The sequence below is a fragment of the Ovis aries genome, chromosome 13 (genome assembly GCF_016772045.2).
Source record: "Ovis aries strain OAR_USU_Benz2616 breed Rambouillet chromosome 13, ARS-UI_Ramb_v3.0, whole genome shotgun sequence".
Taxonomy (NCBI): domain Eukaryota; kingdom Metazoa; phylum Chordata; class Mammalia; order Artiodactyla; family Bovidae; genus Ovis; species Ovis aries.
Window position 1 is genome coordinate 23,355,567 of NC_056066.1, and position 24,987 is coordinate 23,380,553.

General features: G+C 38.5%; 1 protein-coding gene across 8 annotated transcripts in view; it reads left to right on the plus strand.

Annotated features, from left to right (window-relative positions):
* The first annotated feature begins 239 nt into the window (after positions 1 to 239).
* Positions 240 to 24,987, plus strand: part of ARMC3 (armadillo repeat containing 3) — a 102,360-nt gene continuing 77,612 nt past the window's right edge. For 4 of the 8 annotated variants that reach the window (XM_060397336.1, XM_060397334.1, XM_060397337.1 and 1 more), the window contains exons 1-4: positions 3,553 to 3,604; positions 8,053 to 8,663; positions 17,015 to 17,132; positions 22,402 to 22,527. In XM_060397336.1, the coding sequence (XP_060253319.1) occupies positions 8,577 to 8,663; positions 17,015 to 17,132; positions 22,402 to 22,527 (331 nt within the window). In that variant the 5' untranslated portion in view covers positions 3,553 to 3,604; positions 8,053 to 8,576. Of the gene's footprint in view, positions 313 to 2,637; positions 2,837 to 3,552; positions 3,605 to 8,052; positions 8,664 to 17,014; positions 17,133 to 22,401; positions 22,528 to 24,987 lie in introns of those variants that run through there. The other 4 variants (XM_012188319.4, XM_004014222.5, XM_027976606.3 and 1 more) reach the window with 3 other exon arrangements.

The window sequence follows — 24,987 nt, forward strand, 5'->3', positions numbered from 1 at the left end:
GTTGTCACTAGGGCTGGCTCTCAACAACTAGAAGGGGAGGATGCCCAGTGCCTATCCTGCCCCCAATGTCTGGGAGTCAGTCACCAAGGATGCACATGGCTTCTCAGGTACCCACCTCTAACCGCGGCTGGGATATGGGGCAGCCAAGCTGGCGTTTCCATTGCCCAGGCGCACGCGGGCGCTAACTGCGCAGGCGCGGCTCCCTGTCGCCTAGCAACCAGTCACAACACCGGACTGGCAGACGCGCGCGGGCGGCGGTTGGTGCTGTTCACCAGATCAGAGGAGCCGTTGCCCGGCTGGATCTCCCTGCAGGTAAAGGCGATTGGGCGGCTGCACCGCTATCCTGGGGGTTTGGAGAGGCCCAGGGCAGAGGCCCCAGCAAGACTTGGGGAAAGAGAAAGTGCCCCTTGTGTAGGAGCATCCGGGGCAACTGAGGGAAGACCTCCCAGAGGTCCTCCCAAGGTGGGGACCCAGTGGATTTCATAAGCGTGCCAACAGCTTCCTATTCAACAGGTGACAAAACTGAGGTCCAGAGCGGGTATCTGAGGGTCTAAGATTCCGTTACTTGACTGAGCAGCTCAAAAAGTGGGTCCTCAGTTGTTCTACACCTTCTCAAAATAAATCTGGTTAGAAAACGTTTAAGATCACATAAGGCTGAAAGTTCACGAAGAAAATCAGTAAATTCGTGAAAAAATGATTCCAATAATCAAAACTATGAACATTCAAAACAGATTTGTTTTCATGTCCAATGCCGTGAAGTTCATACCTTTTAGCCCTGCTATTTTATGCTAGGGATTTAAACTAAGTGAGGATGAAAATTTTACCTCTAAGAATGTTCATTTGCAGTCTGCACATAATTTCAAAAAGTTGAAAACAAATGTTCAACAATAAGGGACTGGATGGATGATGGGCTTTAAAATTTTGTTTTAAATGGCATGGTGATCCAGGGATGATGCCTGAAGCAATAAATGGAGACTGAGATTTCAAGAACTTGTCTGTTAGTTTGAGAATTTAGTAAGAAAATGCCCCCAGGAAGGTAAGTTGAGAACTGCAGATAGAAATCCAAGTAGGAAGGTAAAATCACTATAGAAAACACACACCAAAATGAGCTATATCAAAACAGTGCTGATCTTCCTGAGCTTATTTCTGAGTGATTTTTTTTTAAATTCCATTTGCCCTTCCTTTTTTCCCAAATTCTCTGTATTGAAATGTGATACCTGTATAAGTAAACAGTAGACATGGAATTATGAGCTTAAAAGGAATTAAAAGGGTAAGTTTTATGTGTTATATATTTTAGCACAATAAAAATCAATGGGGAAGTGGTAAAATAGGAAAAACAGGTTTAGGTTGCTTCAAAAATCAAAGGGATTTATTTTCTTAAGTTGACATCTCAGTAGCTTTAAAGAATAAAACAAGGTAATTTAGTTGCATCATGTTGATTTTAAATGAAATGTTTAATTTACAAATTAAAAAAAAATCTGAGAGTCATCTCTTGGGTTCACTTTCCTGGACTCTGTCAGCTGTGTATTTTCTCCCCTATTAACTATTATACCCAAAACGGTTAAAAAAAAAAAAAAAAAGAAAGAAATGCTTCCTACTTAACCATGCTGGTGAGGAAAAGTTCTATCTCTGTAAACCTGTATGTTTAAACTACTACAGCCTCTGTATTTTTCAGTATGCAGTTACTCAAATTCACTCTCCTAAGATGGGAAAAATAAGTTCCCAAGTGAAAAATCAGTTGACATCAAGTAACTTGCTACAGGTGTAATTTAATTGTTTTTTGAATGTTATTTGTAAGGAATTCTTTTGTAAAGCAAAGACTGCTATATGTTGGAATTGGTTATAAAGAGGTATGGAAACTCTTTTTCCTAAAGAAATCATAGGAAAGATTTTCATCTGTCCAGAATAGTCTGTGTGTCTGCCTGAAACATTATAAGTGCAAGTCTAGGATCTGAGTGGTTTTCAAGTATCTGAGAAAGATGTCAGAGATATGAAAAAAACTATTGGTCCTAAGAAATGAAAAGAAAATTCAAAATTAATATTGTATTTTGTTAATATTAGGTTTGAAAATAAAATAATTTTTCTCATTTTGCAATAATTTCCAGGTGTACGAACAGATGAGTCATTTCATATGCAAATTTTCAAAACTTTTAATGATGAAAATTATAGTCAGTAGGGGATATGGGTGTATTTTAATGTTTTAACATATTAGATATAGTGTGAGGTAGTGCATCCCAGCATAGGCTTCCCCAGGGCCTCAAAGATCTTGAAATTTTCATGACTGGAAGTTAGGGACCTGGAATAGATGTCTTTCAGAAGTCAGAATTTCTATGAACATTTGACAGTTAAACATATGTGATCAATTATGTTCAGTGTCTTTAGTGCTTGGAGTTGCTTTTGTCCCTTGATGAGCCATCTGAACTAACACTGACATTGTAGATTCTCTCCAAAGGTTTCCTACTTCCCAGAATTTCTCTTGAGACTATAGTAATTTCTTTGAGACTAGATTACAGTGGTCCCCATCCTTTCTGGCACTAAGGACGGGTTTTATGGAAGCCAGGACAGGATAGGGCAAATGGTTTTGGGATGGTTCAAGTGTGTTAACATGTATTGTGTACTTTTCTTTTATTATTATATCAGCTCCATCTCAGATCATGAGGCATTAGATCCCAGAGGTTGGGGACACCTGGACTAGAATATACCATCTGAAGTTGCCCTAATATCAAACATAACCCCACGAACTCTCACTGGAGAAATGGGTTATTTTAACAGTCACCACCAGCATCTTGGAAAGTTTTCTGTACCCAGGTGGAGTCACTCCTCTGTGGTATATCAAGTATGTATACTGTTCCATTAATTTTTTCCTTCACAAGACTGGACATAAAAGGGCAGGTGGGAAAGGGTCTTTGCAAGGAGTACCCCCAATTCCCCTAGAATTCATCTTTTCAGATTCTCAATTACTTTTTAAAATTGAGATATAGAATATATTAGAGAAAACATTTTGTTATCTAGGAAAATGACACAGATGTTCACTTGGACTTAGTAGATCTCAGATACCATTCAGAAAATAATTAGTTACAAACAACAGAGTTAATGATTTTTATGTCAGTTTGTCAGTATGTAGCAGGCATGGTTCTAGGTGCTTGGGATAGATCAGTGCAAGAAAGCAGACAAAAATCCCTTCCTTTGTGACAGCACATTCTTGCAGATTTCAAAATTAATTTGCGTTTAATCTCCCAAACCCTACACAAGTGAGTTATAAGTGTAGTAAATCATTACCTGTTATGTAAGTAAAATTTGTCATTAATGTATTCTCCTTTCTAAACTGGAAGCCAGGACTAATGCCCAACAACCTTATCAATAAGTTCCTTTAAAATTGTGAAGCTTGGGATGTAGAAAACATATTTGTATATGTGCAGTTGTGTATTGCATAGTCTCTTTTTATGTAAAATTTAGAGGAAGAAGTACATTTCCTCCTAGGTATGTAGGTAACAGAGATTTGTGCATATACAGTGTACAGATGACATGTTAACCATTTGTGGCATTTTTTTCCAGAATGGGTAAAAAGGTAAAGAAGGAAGCAGAGCCCCCTCCCAAGGATGTGGTAAGTTTCTGATTTGAATACTAGCAGCATGTTAACCAGTTTTAAAAATAAGTTGTTGAAACAGTTTGGCATGTACCAGTATATACATGAGTGCACAGTGGCAGAAGTCCAAAGTCTGACTAATGATAAGATTAGTCAGAGAAATCTAACATTATGTAAACAAACATTTACAACATTGTCATTACATAATTAGCACAATTAGAGAGTAATTATTAGCTTTTCCAGTATGTGGATGGCATGTTTATAAGCCTAGTTAATGAACAAATAGTTTTGGTTTGTTTTTTCAAATACTTTAAATTTACACTTGCCAGTCTCTCATTGATGTTAATTATCTAAGTAGATTTTTAAAAAATGAATGAAGGTAATGCTATAGCTACTAGGTATGTATGTACGGTTGTCTTTAGATGAGCATTTGGACATCAGAAGTCCTGGGTTTTCCAGTCCTATGGAGAGAAAAGTCTGTGTTCATCGCCTTTTTCTCTTTCAAGTGCTTGAATAATGCATTCCTCAAAACACGAACCTTTGTCTCTCCCTTTTAAAAGCAAGGTTCAATAAATTTAATGTCCAACAGGTTGGCAATTGCGATGAGGGGATCTTAGAAGATGTAAGATGGTTTAAAGTGGTCATGGTAAATAAGCATATGTTACGCGAAAAATTATTTCCATAGCAGTAGTGATCGCAGAAGTAAACAATTAGAAGTGACAAAATTGTTTTAAAATAAAAACTTAGTTAAGTAAGTTATTCCATTTTGATAAAATGATGTCACTTAATGTTTGATAGCATGGGAATATGATCACAATATTTAAATTAAAACGTTATAATAGGGACTTCCCTTGGTTCAGTGGCTAAGACTCCATGCTCCCAATGCACAGGACCCTGGGTTTCATGCCTGGTTAGGTAACTAGATCCCACATGCTGCAACTGAGAGTCACATGCTGCATCTAACCACAAACCACAATTAAGACCAGGCACAATCAAAAAAAAAAAAAAAAAAGGAAAAAAGGCTATAATTAAAAAAAATTTTTTTAAATATTATTTTTACTTTATTTTACTTTACAATACTGTATTGGTTTTGCCATACATTGACATGAATCCACCAGGGGTGTATACAAGCTCCCAATCCTGAATGAAAAAAAATTAAAGCAGGGTTCTATCATTTCTCTTTAAAGTTTATGAACTACTGAAAGAATTGTGTTAAAAATGTCCTAGGACAATTTTCAATTTAAAATCATATTTGGAACAGACATTTGGTGTGGTTTTCTTTAAATAAAATGTGAATAGGGAAAAAAGTATGTATAGTCAACAAACCCACAAGATTTACAGCCTGAAGGAACCTTGATGTTAATTCAGGAGTCTTCCCGACAACACTGGAACATTGCAGTTACAAATGTGAGCTCTGTCCCAGGTCTGCCTCTCATAAACTCTGTTATTTTGGTAAAGTTGCTAAATCTGGCCAAGTTATTTCAGTCTTTTTTAAAAAAATCTCTTAAATGAGATTTGTCATGTCCAAATCATTTTGGTTGCTCCATCAATTACAATGAAATAGAATACATGAAATTCACAGTGCCTGGCACATAGTAAACACTCAGTAAATAAGATGTTATCCCAGAATCCTTTAGATTCTCTGTCTCTCTCTCTTTCTCTCTCTCTCTCTCTCTCTCTCTCACACACACACACACACACACACACACACACTCCTATGTAACTTTTTATGTATGATACCTCAATGTAGCTGGCAACAAAGGGTACAGATAACGTATCGGCACAGGTCTAGAAAAGTTTTGCAGAGATGGTCAGTGTGGTCTCCTGATGAAGTTCATTGGTCTGGCTACTCTCCCTTGGACATAATGCTCAAATGTTCTAAATTCTCTTGTTTTAATCATTGCATCTAGTTTGCATTACCCTTATTTTTACTGCAAAATAGCATTATTGACATCCTGTTACCAGAAAGTGGAGTCATGAACACAGAACTTGAGGACAAACACTTTCTGATTAAAATTAGAATTAAGGGACTATTAAACAAATAGACATTTGTCTAATACACCTTTCATAATTTTATAATGTCTTGCTGGTATTGTCCTCTCTACTCCAATCTTTGAGGAGCACAGTCAAGGAATGAGAAACAATTCCAATCCCCAAGTTAACAAAAATCTAGCTCTTGTTTCCTTGGGTCACCACAGCCTTGAGGACTGCTGAAGGCATGTGGTCCTTGACTATCCTGAGGGTCCTTCCATCCTTCCCCTACTCTGGCTTTATGTTAATAAAGCTGATAGAGCAGTATTACATACCTAATTGCTTTTCTATATTATAAATTCTAATGCTTCAAAACACTATCAGTTCAGTGCAGTCACTCAGTCGTGTCCGACTCTTTGCGACCCCATGAATCGCAGCACGCCAGGGCTCCCTGTCCATCACCATCTCCCGGAGTTCACTCAGACTCATGTCCATCAAGTCAGTGATGCCATCCAGCCATCTCTTCCTCTGTCATCCCCTTCTCCTCCTGCCCCCAATCCCTCCCAGCATCAGAGTCTTTTCCAATGAGTCAACTCTTCGCATGAGGTGGCCAAAGTACTGGAGCTTCAGCTTTAGCATCATTCCTTCCAAAGAAATCCCAGGGTTGATCTCCTTCAGAATGGACTGGTTGGATCTCCTTGCAGTCCAAGGAACTCTCAAGAGTCTTCTCCAACACCACAGTTCAAAAGCATCAATTCTTCGGTGCTCAGCCTTCTTTATAGTCCAACTCTCACATCCATAAATGACCACTGGAAAAACCATAGCTTTGAGTAGACGGACCTTAGTCGGCAAAGTAATGTCTCTGCTTTTGAATATGCTATCTAGGTTGGTCATAACTTTTCTTCCAAGGAGTAAGCGTCTTTTAATTTCATGGCTGCAGTCACTATCTGAAGTGATTTTGGAGCCCCCCAAAATAAAGTCTGACAGTGTTTCCACTGTTCCCCAGCAATTTCCCATGAAGTGATGGGACTGGATGCCATAATCTTCGTTTTCTGAATGTTGAGCTTTAAGCCAACTTTTTCACTCTCCTCTTTCACTGTCATCAAGAGGCTTTTTAGTTCCTCTTCACTTTCTGCCGTAAGGGTGGTGCCATATGCATATCTAAGTTTATTGATATTTCTCCTGGCAATCTTGATTCCAGCTTGTGTTTTTTCCAGCCCAGCGTTTCTCATGATGTACTCTGCATTTAAGTTAAATAAGCAGGGTGACAATATACAGCCTTGACGCACTCCTTTTCCTATTTGGAACCAGTCTGTTGTTCCATGTCCAGTTCTAACTGTTGCTTCCTGACCTGCATACAGATTTCTCAAAAGGCAGGTCAGGTGGTCTGGTATTCCCGTCTCTCTCAGAATTTTCCACAGTTTATTGTGATCCACACAATCAAAGGCTTTGGCATAGTCAATAAAGCAGAAATAGATGTATATAGCAGTATTACATACCTAATTGCTTTTCTATATTATAAATTCTAATGCTTCAAAACACTATCAGTTCAGTTCAGTCACTCAGTTGTGTCCGACTCTTTGCAACCCCCTGGACTGCAGCACGCCAGGCCTCCTTGTCCATCACCAACTCCCGGAGTTTACTCAAACTCATGTCCATTGAGTCGGTGATGCCATCCAACCATGTCATCTGTTGGACCCTTCTCCTCCTGCCTTCAATCGTTCCCAGTATCAGGGTCTTTTCAAATGAGTCAGCTCTTCACATCAGGTGCCCAAAGTATTGGAGTTTCAGCTTTAGCATCAGTCCTCCCAATGAATATTCAGGACTGATTTCCTTTAGGATGGACTGGTTGGATTGCCTTGCAGTCCAAGGGACTCTCTCAAGAGTCTTCTCCAACACCACAGTTCAAAAGCATCAATTCTTCAGTGCTCAGTTTTCTTTATAGTCCAACTCTCACATCCATACATGACCACTGGAAAAACCATAACTTTGACTAGATGGATCTTTGTTGGCAAAGTGATGTCTCTGTTTTTTAATAAGCTGTCTAGGTTGGTCATAACTTTTCTTCCAAGGAGCAAGCGTCTTTTAATTTCATGGCTATTTCAAAACACTATAGCACAGTTTAAACTATCTGAACTTGGAATTTGTTCCAAGATAGACCTCTTCAAAGTCTGTGAAGGGTTTGTTGTATAAATTATAGATGAAAAATCAGATTTAAAAGAGGGATATATAACTGCTTGAGAAAATAAACTTTTTCCTGTCAAGCCATGGCAATTTTCTTCTTTTATATCTCCTAAAACACTGTTTCCAAAGATTTTTATTTTCATTAATCTTTCATCTACTGGTTAAGATCGGTAATGGGGATGGAAAAAAAGGATGTTTGGTGATAAGGTTAAAACTAAAATCTCCCTTGGCTTTTGTTAGTAGTTTCATTGTTGAAGCATATACTCATATGTGCATTTACGGTTTATTGCTTTCCATTTCTTCTCCTAAAGGAGAATACTAGCTGAGAAGATGCCTTGATGTGGGGAAGATATGGATTGAATAACAAATACAACTATATTCTGCTTTCACAAATCATTTCCAAGTCTGGCTGAAAGGTTGTTTGTGATGCTTTAATAAAAAGCAGACTTTCTGTGGATTGCGTGCATGAAAGAATTATTAGCAGAAATGACCATAGTAAGCAATATTTGGTAGGGCATCAGTAGTCATGAATGGATGTGAGAGTTGGACCATAAAGAAGGCTGAGCACTGAAGAACGGATGCTTTCAAATTGTGGTTCTGGAGAAGGCTCTTAAGAGTCCCTTGGACAGCAGAGAGATCAAACTCATCAATCCTAAAGAAAATTAACCCTGACTATTCATTGGAAGGACTCATGCTGAAACTGAAGCTCCAATACTTTGGTCACTTGTTGAGAAGAGTCAATATATTGGAAAAAACCCTGAGGCTGGGAAAGATTGAGGGCAAGAAGAGAAGGGGGCGACAGAAGATGAGATAGTTGGATGGCATCACCGACTCAATGGACATGAGTTTGAATAAACTCCAGGAGATAGTGAAAGACAGGGAATCCTGGCGTGCTGCAGTCCATGGGGTCACAAAGAGTCAGGTACGACTTAGTGACTGAACAATAACAGTGATATTCTGTGACTAAGTTATACTGTCAAAGTCTGAATCCTTGCTTCATCACCCACCACCTGTGATCTGGGGCAAATCTCCTGACCTCTGTATTTTCAGTGAGGATGTGATGATGTTCACTTCATGGGATACCCACTTCATAACCACTTACAGCAGTGGGGCAAGGTTAGATAAATCAGAGGCTTAGAACAGTGCCAGGCATTAGGTAAGAACTCGGTACATGTGATTATTCATGATGTGGCTGAGGGTGCTGTCCATCACCCTACAGAACTGTTGAGGTTTGCTTGAACCTGTCTGAAGAGGCAGGGATGTCAGTTTTGAAAGACCAGCCAGCCGCTAAAGTTCCCAGACGCCCAGAGCATGGCCATTATGATTTATGGTCGGGTCTCTCTGAGTTTAAGAGCATGGAAATTTTATTCTCTTACATTTCAGAGACAACTGAATCCACAGAATCTAAACTCATAGCCTATGATCTGGCTCCAGAATATCAGTGGTTAAGTATCAAGTTAAGTAGACATCTATGTTAAGGGGTCAACGCCTTCTCTTCTGGTTAAGTGCATGTGGGAACCAAGTTTGGTGGGTGTTGAATCAGAGGCACCAGCAATAGCAGAACCTGCTCTTCTACCTGGGCAACCAAATCCAGTTCTGTGGAAGAAGGGATGTCTCCTGGGGCTTGTTTTTCTGGACCTTTTCCACCAGCCTCAGAATGACCCAGGTTGTAAAGCAAATGAGAGGCTATTTTAGCACTTTTCATTTTAACCTTTACCCTTTTGCAGATTTTAACTGATGTTTAGAGTCTGTACTAAAACCTTGTGCCAGGGTGGTGCAGTCGGCTTCCTTCTGTTTATCTTTCTCCCTTTTCCTGGGCAATTGGCTCCTCATGATTGGAGACCACTGACTCTATAAACACATTCCAAAAGAAATCAAAAAAGCCTTTTATTTGCACTTGCTGGCGCCATAAAAATCACTGAACTGTCATGATTTATCTCTTTTCACTGAGTCCAGCTTTATAATTGTATGTTCTTTTAGACATGTGCTGTCTAATCATGGAAGCTAGTGGCCACATATGGTTATTTACATTTAAATAATTGAAACTGTATTAATGAAAATCAACAATATAAAATGAAAACTTCAGTACCTCAGTCTCATTAGTTCAAGTGCTCAAGAGCCACATAGACAACACAGGATCGGGATCTTTCCATCACTGCTCTTCTGTTGGGCAGTCTTATCCTAAATGGTCTTGTTTCCTTAACAGAGATAGAAAAGCATCTCTCCCAGTCCCAGGCTTCTCTAATTGACTGGACTTAAAATTCAAAGCTTAGCCAAAACGGTTTCCCTTTCTCTCCTCCTCTTTGTAAATAATTTTGGTTCATCATTTATTCTGTACAGAGCGCGAAATTATGATTTCACAACCAGCTTGTTGGTGACTCGCTATGAGTTCCTCACAGGAAAGCAGATGGAATCTGTAATTACAGCACAGGATTATTTATTTAGTCATGTGGCATTCTGTTACAGCTATCATCTTATTCTCGGCGCCTTTTCTAGTAAAAGATTACTATAGCGCTGCAGGCTCTGTAGGAGAAATGCATGTCATGCCAAGTTTCTCTGCTCTCTGCCAAACATTGATATTTCTTCTTTGACAGCTCTTACGATGGTAATTCTCACTGTCTCAAACTTCCTTTTAAGCTTCTTATACCCCCATCACCTTTTTCTTAAGGACAGCCAGAAGATATGACGAAATACTAAACCACGTGGTTTTCTGAACCACGGAAGGAGAATTAAAAGATGTTTAAAGGTATTTCCACATACCCTGCTCCTTTGAGAACTGTAGTCATTCCATGGAGATCATGACAAATCCATACTTCAGCATAGTCTGTTCATTCACATGCTTGCAAAATTAAATTTAAAAATACTGAAATATCAGAAGTTTCTGAAGTGGAAGTTCGAAAATGTAAGGGGAGGTAACCATTCAGGATGCTAGGGGCACTGTCTTAGGTGAAAGCTGATCTGAGGTTGTGATCCTCAAGGGTTCAGCCGCAGGGTCAGGGGGCCTCATGAGGATAGAATGGGTGACTATGGACTCTCTCCCTGCAGAAAGCACACCAAAAGTTCTGCCCACAATTTCAGAGAGACAAGCTGTCCCTGGAGTCCACTGATGACTTCATTAACCTCAGATCTGAAATCTCTTTTCTGGCATCAACAGACAGTACAACACACAAGGAAGGCACTTCAAGGCCACAAGCATAAAAAAGAAGTTTCCAGAGGCACTTTAATATATTCCTTTATAGGGATTTACAGAGTATTTCTATATCCAGGGTACTGTTCTAGGTAATAGGGATAGAGAAATAATATAACCCTCTGCCTGAAGAAAATCATTCATTTATCAGGCAGATATTGGGTACATACCATACACAAGTCAAGTATTCCTCTACATCCTGGGCATATAGATCAGGCCTCAAGGCAGTTTATTAATACACTCAAATGGGGAAACAGTCAATTAACAACAAAAAGGTTAAAATTCCAGGATAAAATCAATAAAATTTTACCTGAGTTTTGTTGAAAAAAAAAAATCTAGAATTTTAATTTCAAGCATTGTTAACTTTTTCTTTCTTATCATGTCATCATTACTTTAGAAATCCTTTCTTCAGAGTTCAGATCACTGTAATTCAGTTTATTGATTTTATCAATTTATTGATATGCCACTATTGTGTTTCTATTTTGTCCTCCCCAACCTTGGCTGGAATATTTGATGAGTAATTTGTTTGAAATTACAGTTGATATACTTGAGTTTGAAAATGCCTGAACCTATCTTTTTCACATCTGAATGAAAAATTTGTAAAGTTTAAATTTCTTGAACCCATCAACAGAAAAATCAGATTAAAGATTTACTGATCATGGCCCCACCCATCAGAACAAGACCCAATTTCCCCCTCAGTCAGTCTCTCCCATCAGGAGGCTTCCATAAGCCAGCCTCTTACCCTTCTCCATCAGAGGGCAGACAGACTGAAAACCACAATCACAGAAAACAAACCAATCTGATCATGTGGACCACAGCCTTGTCTAACTCAATGAAACTATGAGCCATGTCATGTAGGGCCACTCAAGATGGACAGGTCATGGTGGAGAGTTCTGACAAAACATGGTCCATTGAAGAAGGAAATGGCAAACCATTTCAGTAGTCTTGCCTTGAGAACCCCATGAACAGTAAGAAAAGGCAAAAAGATAGGATACTGAAAGATGAACTCCCCAGGTTGTTAGGTGCCCAATATGCTACTGGAGATCAGTGGAGAAATAACCCCAGAAATAAAGAAGAGACAGAGCCAAAGCAAAAACAACACCCAGTTGTGGATGTGACTGGTGATGGAAGTAAAGTCAGATGCTGTAAAGAGCAATATTGCATAGGAACCCGGAATGTTAGGTGCATGAATCAAGGCAAATTGGAGGTGGTCAAACAGGAGATGGCAAGAGTGAACATCGACATTTTAGGAATCAGCAAACTAAAATGGACTGGAATGGGTGAATTTAACTCAGATGACCATTATATCTACTCTGTGGGCAACAATCCCTTAGAAGAGATGGAGCAGCCATCGTAGTCAACAAAAAAGTCTGAAATGCAGTACTTAGATGCAATCTCAAAAATGACAGAATGATCTCTGTTCATTTCCAAGGCAAACCATTCAGTATCACAGTTATCCAAGTCTATGCCCCAACCCATAATGCTGAAGAAGCTGAAGTTGAACGGTTCTAGGAAGGACCTACAAGACCTTCTAGAACTAACACCCCAAAAAGATGTCCTTTCATTATCTGAGACTGGAATGCAAATGTAGGGAGTCAAGAAATACCTGGAGTAACAGGAAATTTGGCCTTGGAGTACAAAATGAAGCAGGGTAAAGGACAATAGAGTTTTGCCAAGAGAACGCACTGGTCATAGCAAACACCTTCTTCCAACAACTCAAGAGAAGACTCGACACAGGGACATCACCAGATGGTCAATACCATAATCAAACTGATTATATTCTCTGCAGCCAAAGATGGAGAAGTTCTATACAGTCAGCAAAAACAAGACCGGGAGCTGACTGTGGCACAGACCATGAACTCCTTATTGCCAAATTCAGACTTTAATTGAAGAAAGTAGGGAAAACCACTAGACCATTCAGGTATCACCTGAATCAAATCCCTTATGATTATACAGTGGAAGTGAGCAATAGATTTAAGGGATTAGATCTGATAGACAGAGTGCCTGAAGAACTATGGACAGAGGATCCTGACACGTACAGGAGGCAGTGATCAAGATTAACCCCAAGAAAAAGAAGTGCAAAAAGGCAAAATGGTTGTCTCAGGAGGTCTTACAAATAGCTGTGAATAGAAGAGAAGCTAAAGGCAAAGGACAAAAGGAAAGATAAACCCATTTGAATGCAGAGTTCCAAAGAATAACAAGGAGAGATAGGAACACCTTCCTCATCAGTCAATGCAAAGAAAAAGAGGAAAATAATAGAATGGGAAAGACTACAGATCTCTTCAATAAAATTAGAGATATCAAGGGAACATTTCATGCAAAGATGGGCACAAAAAAGGACAGAAATAGTATGGACCTAACAGAAGCAGAAGATATTAAGAAGAGGTGGCAAGAATACAAAGAAGGACTATGCAAAAAGATCTTCACGACCCAGATAATCATGATGGTGTGATCATCAACCTAGAGCCAGACATCCTGGAATGCAAAATCAAGTGGGCGTTAGGAAGCATCACTATGAACAAAGCTAGTGGAGGTGATGGAATTCCAGTTGAGCTATTTCAAATCCTAAAAGATGATGCTGTGAAAGTGCTGCACTCAATATGCCAGCAAATTTGGAAAATTCAGCAGTGGCCACAGGACTGGAAAAGGTCAGTTTTCATTCCAATCCGAAAGAAAGGCAATGCCAAAGAATACTCAAACTACCACACAATTGCACTCATCTCACATGCTAGTAAAGGAATGCTCAAAATTCTCCAAGACAGGCTTCAGCAGTACATGAACTGTGAACTTCCATATGTTCAAGCTAGATTTAGAAAAGGCAGAGGAACCAGAGATCAAATTGCCAACATCTGCTGGATCATGGAAAAAGCAAGAGAGTTCCAGAAAAACATCTATTTCTGCAGTCCGTGGGGTTGCGAAGAGTCTGACACAACTGAGCGACTTCACTTTCACTTTTCACTTTCATGCATTGGAGGAGGAAATGGCAACCCACTCCAGTGTTCTTGCCTGGAGAATCCCAGGGACGGGGGAGCCTGGTGGGCTGCCATATATGGGGTCGCACAGGGTCGGACATGACTGAAGCAACTTAGCAGCAGCAGCAAAATGATTCTCAAGCCTCAATCTCCAGGTACTTTTAGAAGCTCTTCCTTAAATTTCTGTGAAATTCCAGGCCCTTAAATTCATGGTTAGTGCTGCATACAGCATACTAGCCATGGCTCTAGGCTCTCCTAGAGGCCATTTCTTCTCAATGGTTCATGGCACTGGAATCCATAAGGACCTGTAAGCCTGGTGCACACAACAGATATTTACTGACGATCTGTCTTCCAGAAAGAGTCTAAGAGGCTTGAGACTTTGATAACTCTTTCAGCTCTAGTACAGTTAGACATGTGCAAATAACAGCTTCAGCTTCAATTTGTTTTATTATTTAGAAGATTTAATAATTTTTATTAGGGATAATTAGTTTTTTAAATATAAGCTAGAAGTATCATTGTTATTCTAAGTGAGTATTGAGTAATATATAATTGTTTTGAAAAGACTACATGATCTTTACAATGTTATACTGTCATCTCACTTGATAGACGACCCTAATTAAAATAAACCAAAACAGTAATGCATTTTCTATTTGGCTTTCCTAATTTCCTGGTGTTTGATTTCTGCATTTTAACTTAAATTTCACATATAAGTTATGTGTATAACAGCTTCAATTCATATGTTAGATAATGTTGCTCTAAAATTCAACAGCTATTTTCCCTCCAAGAGGTATTTTTATCCTAGCCACGTTCTTTCAGGTCATTGCTTACTGCCATCTTCTCTGTCTTCTCTACTCTTCTAACCTCACACAATTATGTCTCCTTATTCAGAGTAATCTCTCTCTCCATCTTCTACTCAAAACCGAACATCAACTTTTGTTACATCCCAAAACACATTAATGCTCAAAATTCTCCAAGCCAGGCTTCAACAACACATGAACTGTGAAATTCCGTATGTTCAAGCTGGGTTTAGAAAAGGCAGAGAAACCAGAGATCAAACTGCCAACATCTGCTGGATCATCGAAAAAACAAGAGAGTTCCAGAAAAACATCTATTTCTGCTTTATTGACTATGCCAAAGCCTTTGACTGTGTGGATCATAACAAACTCTGGAAAACTCTGAAAGAGATGGGAATACCAGACCACCTGATCTGCCTCTTGAGAAATCTGTATGCAGGTCAGGAAGCAACAGTTAGAACTGGACATGGAACAACAGACTGGTTCCAGATAGGGAAAGGAGTATGTCAAGGCTGTATATCGTCACCCTGCTTATTTAACTTATATGCAGAGTACATCATGAGAAACACTGGGCTGGATGAAGCACAAGCTGGAATCAAGATTGCTGGGAGAAATATCAATAACCTCAGATATGCAGATGACACCACCCTCATGGCAGAAAGTGAAGAAGAACTAAAGAGCCTCTTGATGAAAGTGAAAGAGGAGAGTGAAAAGTTGGCTTAAAACTCAACATTCAGAAAACTAAGATCATGGTACCTGTTCCCATCACTTCATGGCAAGTAGGTGGGGAAACAGTGGAAACAATGACAGACTTTATTTTGGGGGGCTCCAAAATCACTTCAGATAGTGACTGCAGCCATGAAATTAAAAGACACTTACTCCTTGGCAGGAAAGTTATGACCAACCTAGATAGCATATTCAAAAGAAGAGACATTACTTTGTTAACAAAGGTTTGTCTAGTCAAGACTATGGTTTTTCCAGTAGTCATGTATAGATGTGAGAGTTGGACTATAAAGAAAGCTGAGCACTGAAGAACTGATGCTTTTGAACTGTGGTGTTGGAGAAGACTTTTGAGAGTCCCTTGGACTGCAAGGAGATCCAACCAGTCCATCCTAAAGGAAATCAGTCCTGAATGTTCATTAGAAGGTCTGATGTTGAAACTGAAACTCCAATACTTTGGCCACCTGATGTGAAGAACTGACTCATTTGAAAAGACCCTGCTGCTGGGAAAGATTGAACGCAGAAGGAGAAGGGAACAACAGAGGATGAGATGGTTGGATGGCATCACCGACTCAATGCACACGAGTCTGGGTAAACTCCAGGAGTTGGTAATGGACAGGGAGGCCTGGCTTGTTGCAGTCCTGGCACAAACAGTCAGACACGACTGAGTGACTAAACTGAACTGAAAACACATTAAGATGTCCATTTAGAAAGGGTCAACACGAAGAAGCAGCTAAAGCATTGAAATTCAATTTTTGTTAATTTAACATAAACAGAACTTCCTTCTCCATGGTCTCTGGAAATGGAAGAAAACAGTGTAATAATTTTTTTTCTCCTTGACCAAAGAAAATCCATAGGGTTCATGAGTTTATTATTGTTCATTTCAGCTAAATGTGAATTCTCAGGATCTCACAGCAGGATACAGGATTTCTTACAGTCCTATACTTTTTATTTGTACTATGTAACCTTTTCCTTGCTCCAGATTTTATCCAGTTTTACCTTTGGTGATCTGCTGCTTTCTTTAAATTTTTAGTTGTTTCACATAAATGTAGTTCCTGCTTTTCAAGAAATGGTGTAGTGGTTAGAAAGTAGGTACTGATCACTGAGACTGCCAGAGTATCCAGTAGAGCAGGTTATCAAGGATTCTTGTGTATTGATGAAGAATTATACTAAGATATGTTGTTTAATGAGCATCTATTATGTGCCAGACTACTTGCTAAATGCTTTACATAGATGATCTCTAATCTCCTTAATCCTTCACAATAGGTATTATTATACCCATTATTCAGAGAAGGAAACTGAAATTCTAAGAGCTTAGGTAACTTTTTTGATTTCCCATGGCTAAAATGACAGACTACACCACCAGGTTCCAAAATACTTTGCTTTTTCCTCCATACTCCAGGAATTTCAAAGCCAGCAATGTTGACAACTCTCCATCAGTGAGATTAAAAAAAAAAAAAATTTTGCAATGCACTTTGTGGGCAGTGACCGCATCCTTTTTGTAAGATTATATTCTCCTTAAGTTTGAAGACACAATTCATGTTTTATGTGCTTTTTAAAACTCATATGTGGTTATGATATTTTTCTCTCTGCCTTTCAGTTTGATCCATTAACAGTTGAAAGCAAAAAAGTCGCAACCGTGGTACTAATGCTTAATTCTCCCGAAGAAGAAATTTTGGCTAAAGCATGTGAAGCCATTTATAGATTTGCTTTAAAAGGTTTGAGTTTTTTCAATTTATCTTTCTATTTCATTAGTTTCTTAAAATATTTACTACATAATGGGCACTTTTCTCCTTAGTCTTTAACTTACTTCTTGTCTCATGAATTCTTTTAGACAACCAGAATATCATTTAAATTCATCACCTGAAAATAATGTGTCTCCTTATGTTCCTACACTAGTCTTAAAGAGTAATTCAGTCAGGGTAGAACAGTCATTTCGAAGACTTTATTGCAGTTTTAAAAATTGCAAATGTCACAGGAGCTGAAAGAGCTCCTAAGGATCAAATTGGCAACAGTTGTGTGGCTCAGTTCAGTTCAGTTCAGTTCAGTCGCTCGGTTGTGTCCGACTCTTTGTGACCCCATGAATCGCAGCACACCAGGCCTCCCTGTCCATCACCAACCCCCGGAGTTCACTCAGACTCACGTCCATCGAGTCAGTGATGCCATCCAGCCGTCTCATCCTCTGTCGCCCCCTTCTCCTCCTGCCCCCAATCCCTCCCAGCATCAGAGTCTTTTCCAATGAGTCAACTCTTCGCATGAGTTGGCCAAAGTACTGGAGTTTCAGCTTTAGCATCATTCCCTCCAAAGAAATCCCAGGGCTCATCTCCTTCAGAATGGACTGGTTGGATTTCCTTGCAGTCCAAGGGACTCTCAAGAGTCTTCTCCAACACCACAGTTCAAAAGCATCAATTCTTCAGCGCTCAGCTTTCTTCACAGTCCAACTCTCACATCCATACACGACCACTGGAAAAACCATAGCCTTGACTAGATGGACCTTTGTTGGCAAAGTAATATCTCTGCTTTTGAATACGCTGTCTAGGTTGGTCATAACTTTTCTTCCAAGGAGTAAGCGTCTTTTAATTTCATGGCTGCAGTCACCATCCACAGTGATTTTGGAGCCCCAAAATAAAATCTGACACTGTTTCCACTGCTTCCCCATCTATTTCCCATGAAGTGATGGGACCAGATGCCATGATCTTCGTTTTCTGAATGTTGAGCTTTAAGCCAACTTTTTCACTCTCTACTTTCACTTTCATCAAGAGGCTTTTTAGTTCCTCTTCATTTTCTGCCATAAGGGTGGTGTCATCTGCATATCTGAGGTTATTGATATTTCTCCCAGCAATCTTGATTGTGTGGCTCAGTGGTAAAGAATCCACCTGCCAATGCAGGAGATGCAGGCTCAATCCCTGGGTAGGGAAGATCCCCTGGAGAAGGCAATGACAACCCTCTCCAGTATTCTTGCCTGGGAAATCCCATGGACAGCAGAGCCTGATGGGCTATAGTTCCTGGATTTGCAGAGTTGGACACAACTGAGCACACATGCACACATGCAATACTAGATTTATAGCCTGAAGAAGAAAAATATTATACAGATTTAAAAAGGATTGAATAAGTAAATAAACAGGAGAGAAAAGAGAAATCTCCAGTGCAGAAGAATCCCAATTTATGCAGATACTCTTCCCTCGAGGAGGTGGGACACAACTTCCCACTCCTTAGGGGCTGCGCATGGACATCTTTGCAAACAGCACACAATGGACACCTGGGGGAAAGTGTGTAGCAGAGAAAGCTGACAGACCCTGCCTCTGCCAGGCGGTCAAAATCAGCATCAACAGAGATAACATGTGCCCTTGACAGAACGAAAAGAGTACTTCACTTCTGCTATTTGACCCCAACCTAGAGACTCAGTCTAAATATGATTGTTTAAATCAAACTCCAATTCAGGGACATTCTCCAATTATCAAAAACAAGGAAAGTCTCAGGACTTCCCTGGTGGTCCAGTTGCTAAGACTCTGTGCTCCCAATGCAGGGGACCTGGGTTTGATCCCTGGTCAGGGAACTAGATCCCACACAGCTAAGAGTTTGCATGCTGCATCTAAAAGATCCCGTATGCCGCAACTAGGACCTGGCACATCCAAATAAACAAATAAGTAAATTTTTAAAATTAAAGTCAGTGGAGCAACATCTTTAAAGTACTAAAAAAAATTAAAACTTTCAACCTGATTTCTACACCCTGAAAAAATGTCTTTCATAATCATAAGTGAAATAAAGTCTTTCAAACGTTCAAAAACTGAAATAGCTCTTTGCAAGGAGACCCACACTACTAACTATATTAAGTAGGTCCTTCGGGCAGGAGGAAAATGATACCAGATAAAAATGTGGAAGAAGAATAAAGACAGAACACTAGAAATGGTAACATATAAGGTTTTTTTGCTTATTATTTGAATCACTTAAAAAACAAATTAGTTATTTTAAACAAAAATAATAATCATATATTGTGTGGTCTGAAACGTGTAAAAGTAAGATATACGACAATAGAACCAAGGTAGAAAGGTAAAAAAAAGTGCAAGTATACTATATAAGTGTACTGCATGTGAAGTAATATATACTACCACCTGAAAGAAGACTGCTAGGATATATACTACAGACCCTAATGCAACCATGAAAATAACAAAACAACGATATCAAATAAGCCAACAAAGGAATAAAATGGAATCATAAACATTTCAATTCATACAAAAAGGCAGAAATGAAGAAAAGAAAAAAAAAAACGAAACACATACGAGATAAGTAACAAGACAGTATATTTAAACCTAACCATATCAATAATGAAATTAAATGAAAATGGTCTGTATACGTTAACAGCGACAGGGTGTTTTATTGGATATAAGCAAGACTAAACTACATTCTGCCTTCAGAAAATGCACTTAGAATATAATGAAATAAATAATTTGAAAGTAAAGGAGGAAAAATGATACCCTATGCTAGCACTAATCAACAGAAAGCCGAAGTAGCTATGTTACTATCACAAAAATGGAATGGTATCATAGATAAAGATGACCATTTTGTAATAATAATAAAGGGACCAATTAATCAATGTGCTATGAAAAATTCTAAACAGTTGTGTTAAGTACTTAATGTCAGATTTTCAAATTATATGAAGCTAGATGCAAAGAGAAATAGACATCCACAATTATACCTGAGGATTCTGATACTCTTCCCTCAATAAATGAAAGAACCAGGAGATAGTAAATCTATATGGATATAAGAGATTTGAACAGCAATACAAATGAATTTTACCCAGTTTATATTTTTAGAACACTCTAAGAATATCAGAGTATACACTCTCTTCAAGTGCATACAGAACATTTATCAAAATAGATTATATTCTGGGCCATCAAACAAGCCTTAATAAATTTAAAATTCCAATCATACAAAATATATGCTATTCCATATTAGAATTAAATTAAAAATCAATAACGCAAAGAACTCTGAACAATCACCCAATAGCTAGAAAATAATAACATACTTTCTAAATAACCTAAGAATGAAAGTGGAAATCAAAAGGAAAATCCAAATTGAAGATGAAAACACAGCATATAAAAAGTTGTAGGATGCTACTAAAAGAGTACTTAGAAATTTATTGTACCAAATGACTGTTAGAAAACAAGAAGGTTTCTCAAATCTATGATCTCAGCTTCCACTTTAAGAAAATAGAAAAACAAGAGCTAATGAAACCCAAGCATTAGTGTTAAGAATATAATGTACTTGTGAGCAGAAATCAATGAAATAACAATAGAAAACAGAAAAACAATGGATAGAAGCAATAAAATTAAAAACTGGTTTTTTGAGATGAATAAGAATAATAAAAATGTCTAATCAGATTGATAAATTAAAAGATATAAGACAAATTATTGATAAGAGGAATGAGAGAGGAGACATTGCTACAGCTCCTACATATATTACAAGGATAATTAAATATTATGAACAATATAAAGCCAATAAATTCTACAACTCAGATGGATTGGACAAATTCATTTTAAGACATAAACTCTCAAAGCTTACTAAAGAAAAATAAATAGCCTGAACAGCCCCTTATCTATTATAGAAATGGAAATTTGTAGTTAAATATCTCACAAAGAAAACTTAGGTCCAGATGTTTTCAATGCTGAACTCTACCAAACACGGAAGAAATAATACCAATTATACAAAAATTCTGTTAGAAAGTTGTAAAAGATGGGATATTTCTCCATTGATTCTATGAAGCCACCATTTTTTTAAGTATCCTAAAGTTTATCCTTAAATTAAAATTTATTTGGGACTTCCCTGGTGGTCCATTGGTTAAGACTCCATGCTTCTGATGTAGGATGCTCAGGTTTGATCCCTGGTGAGAGAGAAGATCCCACATGCTGTGTAGCACAGCGAGGGGGAAAAATTTTTTTTTCCAAAATATCTTCATCTAAATTAACTTTTAGAACCTCGATAAAATGCAAAATTATGGAAAATTTGAGAAGGATTTTTGTAGTATCAACAATGCATATTTCAACATATTCTTTTGAAGTGACAAATTTAAATATTTAGACACAAGGCAAGTCCATAGACTATAGCAAGATACAGTCTGTGTTTTGAGAAAGGTGTTATCAGAATGAACCTGTAACTTCAGGTAGAAAATATCTTCATTTTCTGAGAAAACTGAGGCAAAGAAATACTTTCCTCTTAAATTAATTTTGAAAGTGAAATATGTGTCTTCACAGCTGGAGAAATTGCAGAGTTGAAATTAATCAGGACCTAAACATTATTCCAGACTTTGCAGAATGATATCCCACTTACGGGGTATGGATAATCTGCTTCTACAATTGGGCTCGATGCTGGCCTTCAGTGACCTTCCTGTTCTGGGGCTTCTTGCCTTAGCCATGATGGCTGCAGGCGAACCTGTTGGGTGAAAAATGAACACCCTAAAGTCCACCACACACACTTGAACTTGAGGTGGAGATTCTCTGTGTTAATTTTCATAATGAATTATGCCAGTAAGTATTACTGAGTGCCCATTAGATGCCTGGCACTGTGCTAGCCACTGCAGTTATGAAAGAATAGAACAGAAAGGGTCTCTGTCTTCATGGAAAGTCAAGTTACGGGAGAGGAAGCAAACAATCACGGAGATTGTTAAGTGGTATGGGGAAAATAGAGCAGGAAAAAGAGCAATCAGAAAGACTGGTACGTAGTGATGACGGTAGGTAGGACGGTCAGAGGAGACCCCTCAGGAGGTGAAGTATGAGCTAAGACCCAAAGGAGGAGGCCAGTTTTGTAAACTTTCAGGGAAAGGAGACCAGCAAGCATCCAGGATACCTTTGCTCTAAAGTTAATTCTAGAGAAATATGTGTAGAAGCAGAGGAATGTGAAAGGCAAATGGCAAATAAACTGGAATGACACAAGGAAGAATTTTGACGAGATTGCTATCCATTTCTGATTTCATTTTACCTGTGATGGTAGGTGAGGAAAATAAAGCCACCCTCCTTGAACTTGGAGCTGTGGAACCTTTAACTAAGCTACTCACCCATGAAGACAAAATTGTGAGAAGAAACGCTACTATGATATTTGGAATTCTGGCTTCTAATAGTAAGTATCTGCTTTTAAAATCATAATCAAGTAATCTCACTTGATGCATTATCCTTGTTTAAATTTAACCTTAAGGGATTCATTTTAAGTTTATTTATTCTATAAATGCATCTCTGGGGGTTTGGTAGACTAATTCTGCCATATTGAATGTGGCATATTACATTATTTATAAACAACAAAAAAGGAGAAATATTTAAATTTCTCCTGTTTTGTTCTGTGTACACACCACAGAGTTTATACACCAAAGGTGCTTCATAATGCCTCCTGTGCAACTCATTTTAAACACAAAAGGGTTCTTTGAAGGATTGGGTTCTTTGCCCAAAGTCATGCAGATGGCTAGTAGCAGAACTGAGATGAGAGCTAAAATTACAAGTTTACTCTCTAATAGTTCAGTAGACTTTCTATTCACTAAATCTCTTATGATCTTTAACATTAGTGTCCATGCTAAGTCAGGCTGTCCTTCTAAATGATTTTGGGGGAGAAAGGAGAGTTATAAATTCTTGTTTATACTTACATTTTCTAATGAAATATCTAGGTCTCTGTGACTTTTTTTCCTCTTTTTTATGTTCTTAGTTTCTATTGATTTTATTTAGTATTCTTTTCTTTCCATTATATGAGGAGTTTATCATCTGTGAAACCCTACAATTTGTTTGCAGATTTTTCTGAGCAGGTTTTTACATTGAATTTCATGAGTTTCTAAAGGAGTCTGTGGCCCCCAAATGTTACAAATACTCTTACATTTGGATGCTAAATGAGATGGTGCTTTTATTTTTTTACAGAAATAAATATCCGTTTATTCATTTATAAACCAGTAATGAAACCAGTCAGGTATTTCCCCTCACCAGCAGATCTTGAATGGAAAAACAAATACACAAATTTCAGCAACCTCAGAAATTTCATTAAACCTGCAGAGAAGCATAATTCATTTTGGAGTTCGAGTTTATGTTCAAGGAATCAGTACCTATCATAAAGACAATTACTGTAATCTCTTTGCCATGCAAAATTATCCCCATTTATTGTGGACCAACTGCAGGGCCAACTCCTGCCTCTGATGAAGGCACTCGGCAAGTTCACATCCTTGAGGACGGCCCCTTCCTCTTTCGCACAGCGTAGTCTTAAACTTGAGGCCAAAGTAAGTAAAAAGCAAGCCAACGTCAAATGGGTTCTCCTGAGACCAGTGGTACTAAACTCAAGCCAGAAGGTGACCTCATGACCTCTCCAGGAGCGGCCCATCTGTGAGCGACAAAATATAACCTCTAAGTACAAAGTTCCAATTATCAGAAATAAACAGGAGTCGAGCATAAGCTACGGTTGGCACTTCCTCTCGGAGCAGAGAACCGAGATGGCTCTTTTAGAACTGTCAAACCACAATCTGTAAGCTGGCTGACTAGGCTGTAATCAGTGCTAGGACCAATGCAGTCTGTAACTACAAAGCTTAATCATGGAAAGAGCTTGGCTGTCTTCAAGGTCTCCACTGAGTGCTTGAGTCTCAAGTATACTGAATTCTATGATTCTATGAAGTAGGTGAAAAAAATCAAACAATTATTGGGGTTAATGCTCAGATGATAAAGAATCTACTTCCAATGCAGGAAACCCAGGTTGATTCCAGGGTCGGGAAGATGCCCTGGAGAAGGGAATGGCAATCCACTCCAGTATTCTTGCCTAGAGAATTCCGTGGACAGAGGAGCCTGGCAGGGTACAGTCCATGGGGCTGCAAGGAGTCAGACACGACTGAGCAACTAACACTTTCACTTTAGCTGATTTTCTATTTGCACTATCTGGTGATATGGACAGAACACACCACATCCTCAAGTGCTTGTGAACCTCCTTTTTTGCTAAGAGAGCCAACACTATTATATATTATATTAATAACTGTTGCTTCACTTTTCATATGTGTCTAAGGAGACTTGGAATAAAAAAAAAAAAAAGCAACTGGTCATTTGACCTAAAATGAAGTCACGTTTCCAGACTAATATATAAATAAATACACCTCTGAAGCTGCATGGTTAAATCATCATCTTTAAACAGTCTTAAAATAACTGATTATTCTTCAGAAATTTGTATCTCCACGAAGGAAATGGCAACCCACTCCAGTATTCTTGCCTGGAGAATCACATGGACGGAGGAGCCTGGCTACAGTCCACAGGGTCACAAAGAGTCTGACATGACTGAGCGACTTCACTTCACTACGCTTTCCCACATGCTTATAGTGGATGAACCAACAGAATGTTCCAACATTCCAGGTGATAAAGGCTTGCTATGAAAACCGTCTTCCCCTTTTGCAGTTTCAAATAAATTCTTTTTTTTTTTTTTTTTTTTGGCTAGAGTGATTGAGCTATGTGCCTGTACCGTTCCTGGGCCATCCAACATAGGCACTCAAATTACTTTGTTAAACCTTTTTATCAAACAGGAGCTTCTATCTTCTTTTACCTTCCAGCTAGTATTTATTTTTTTAAGTTT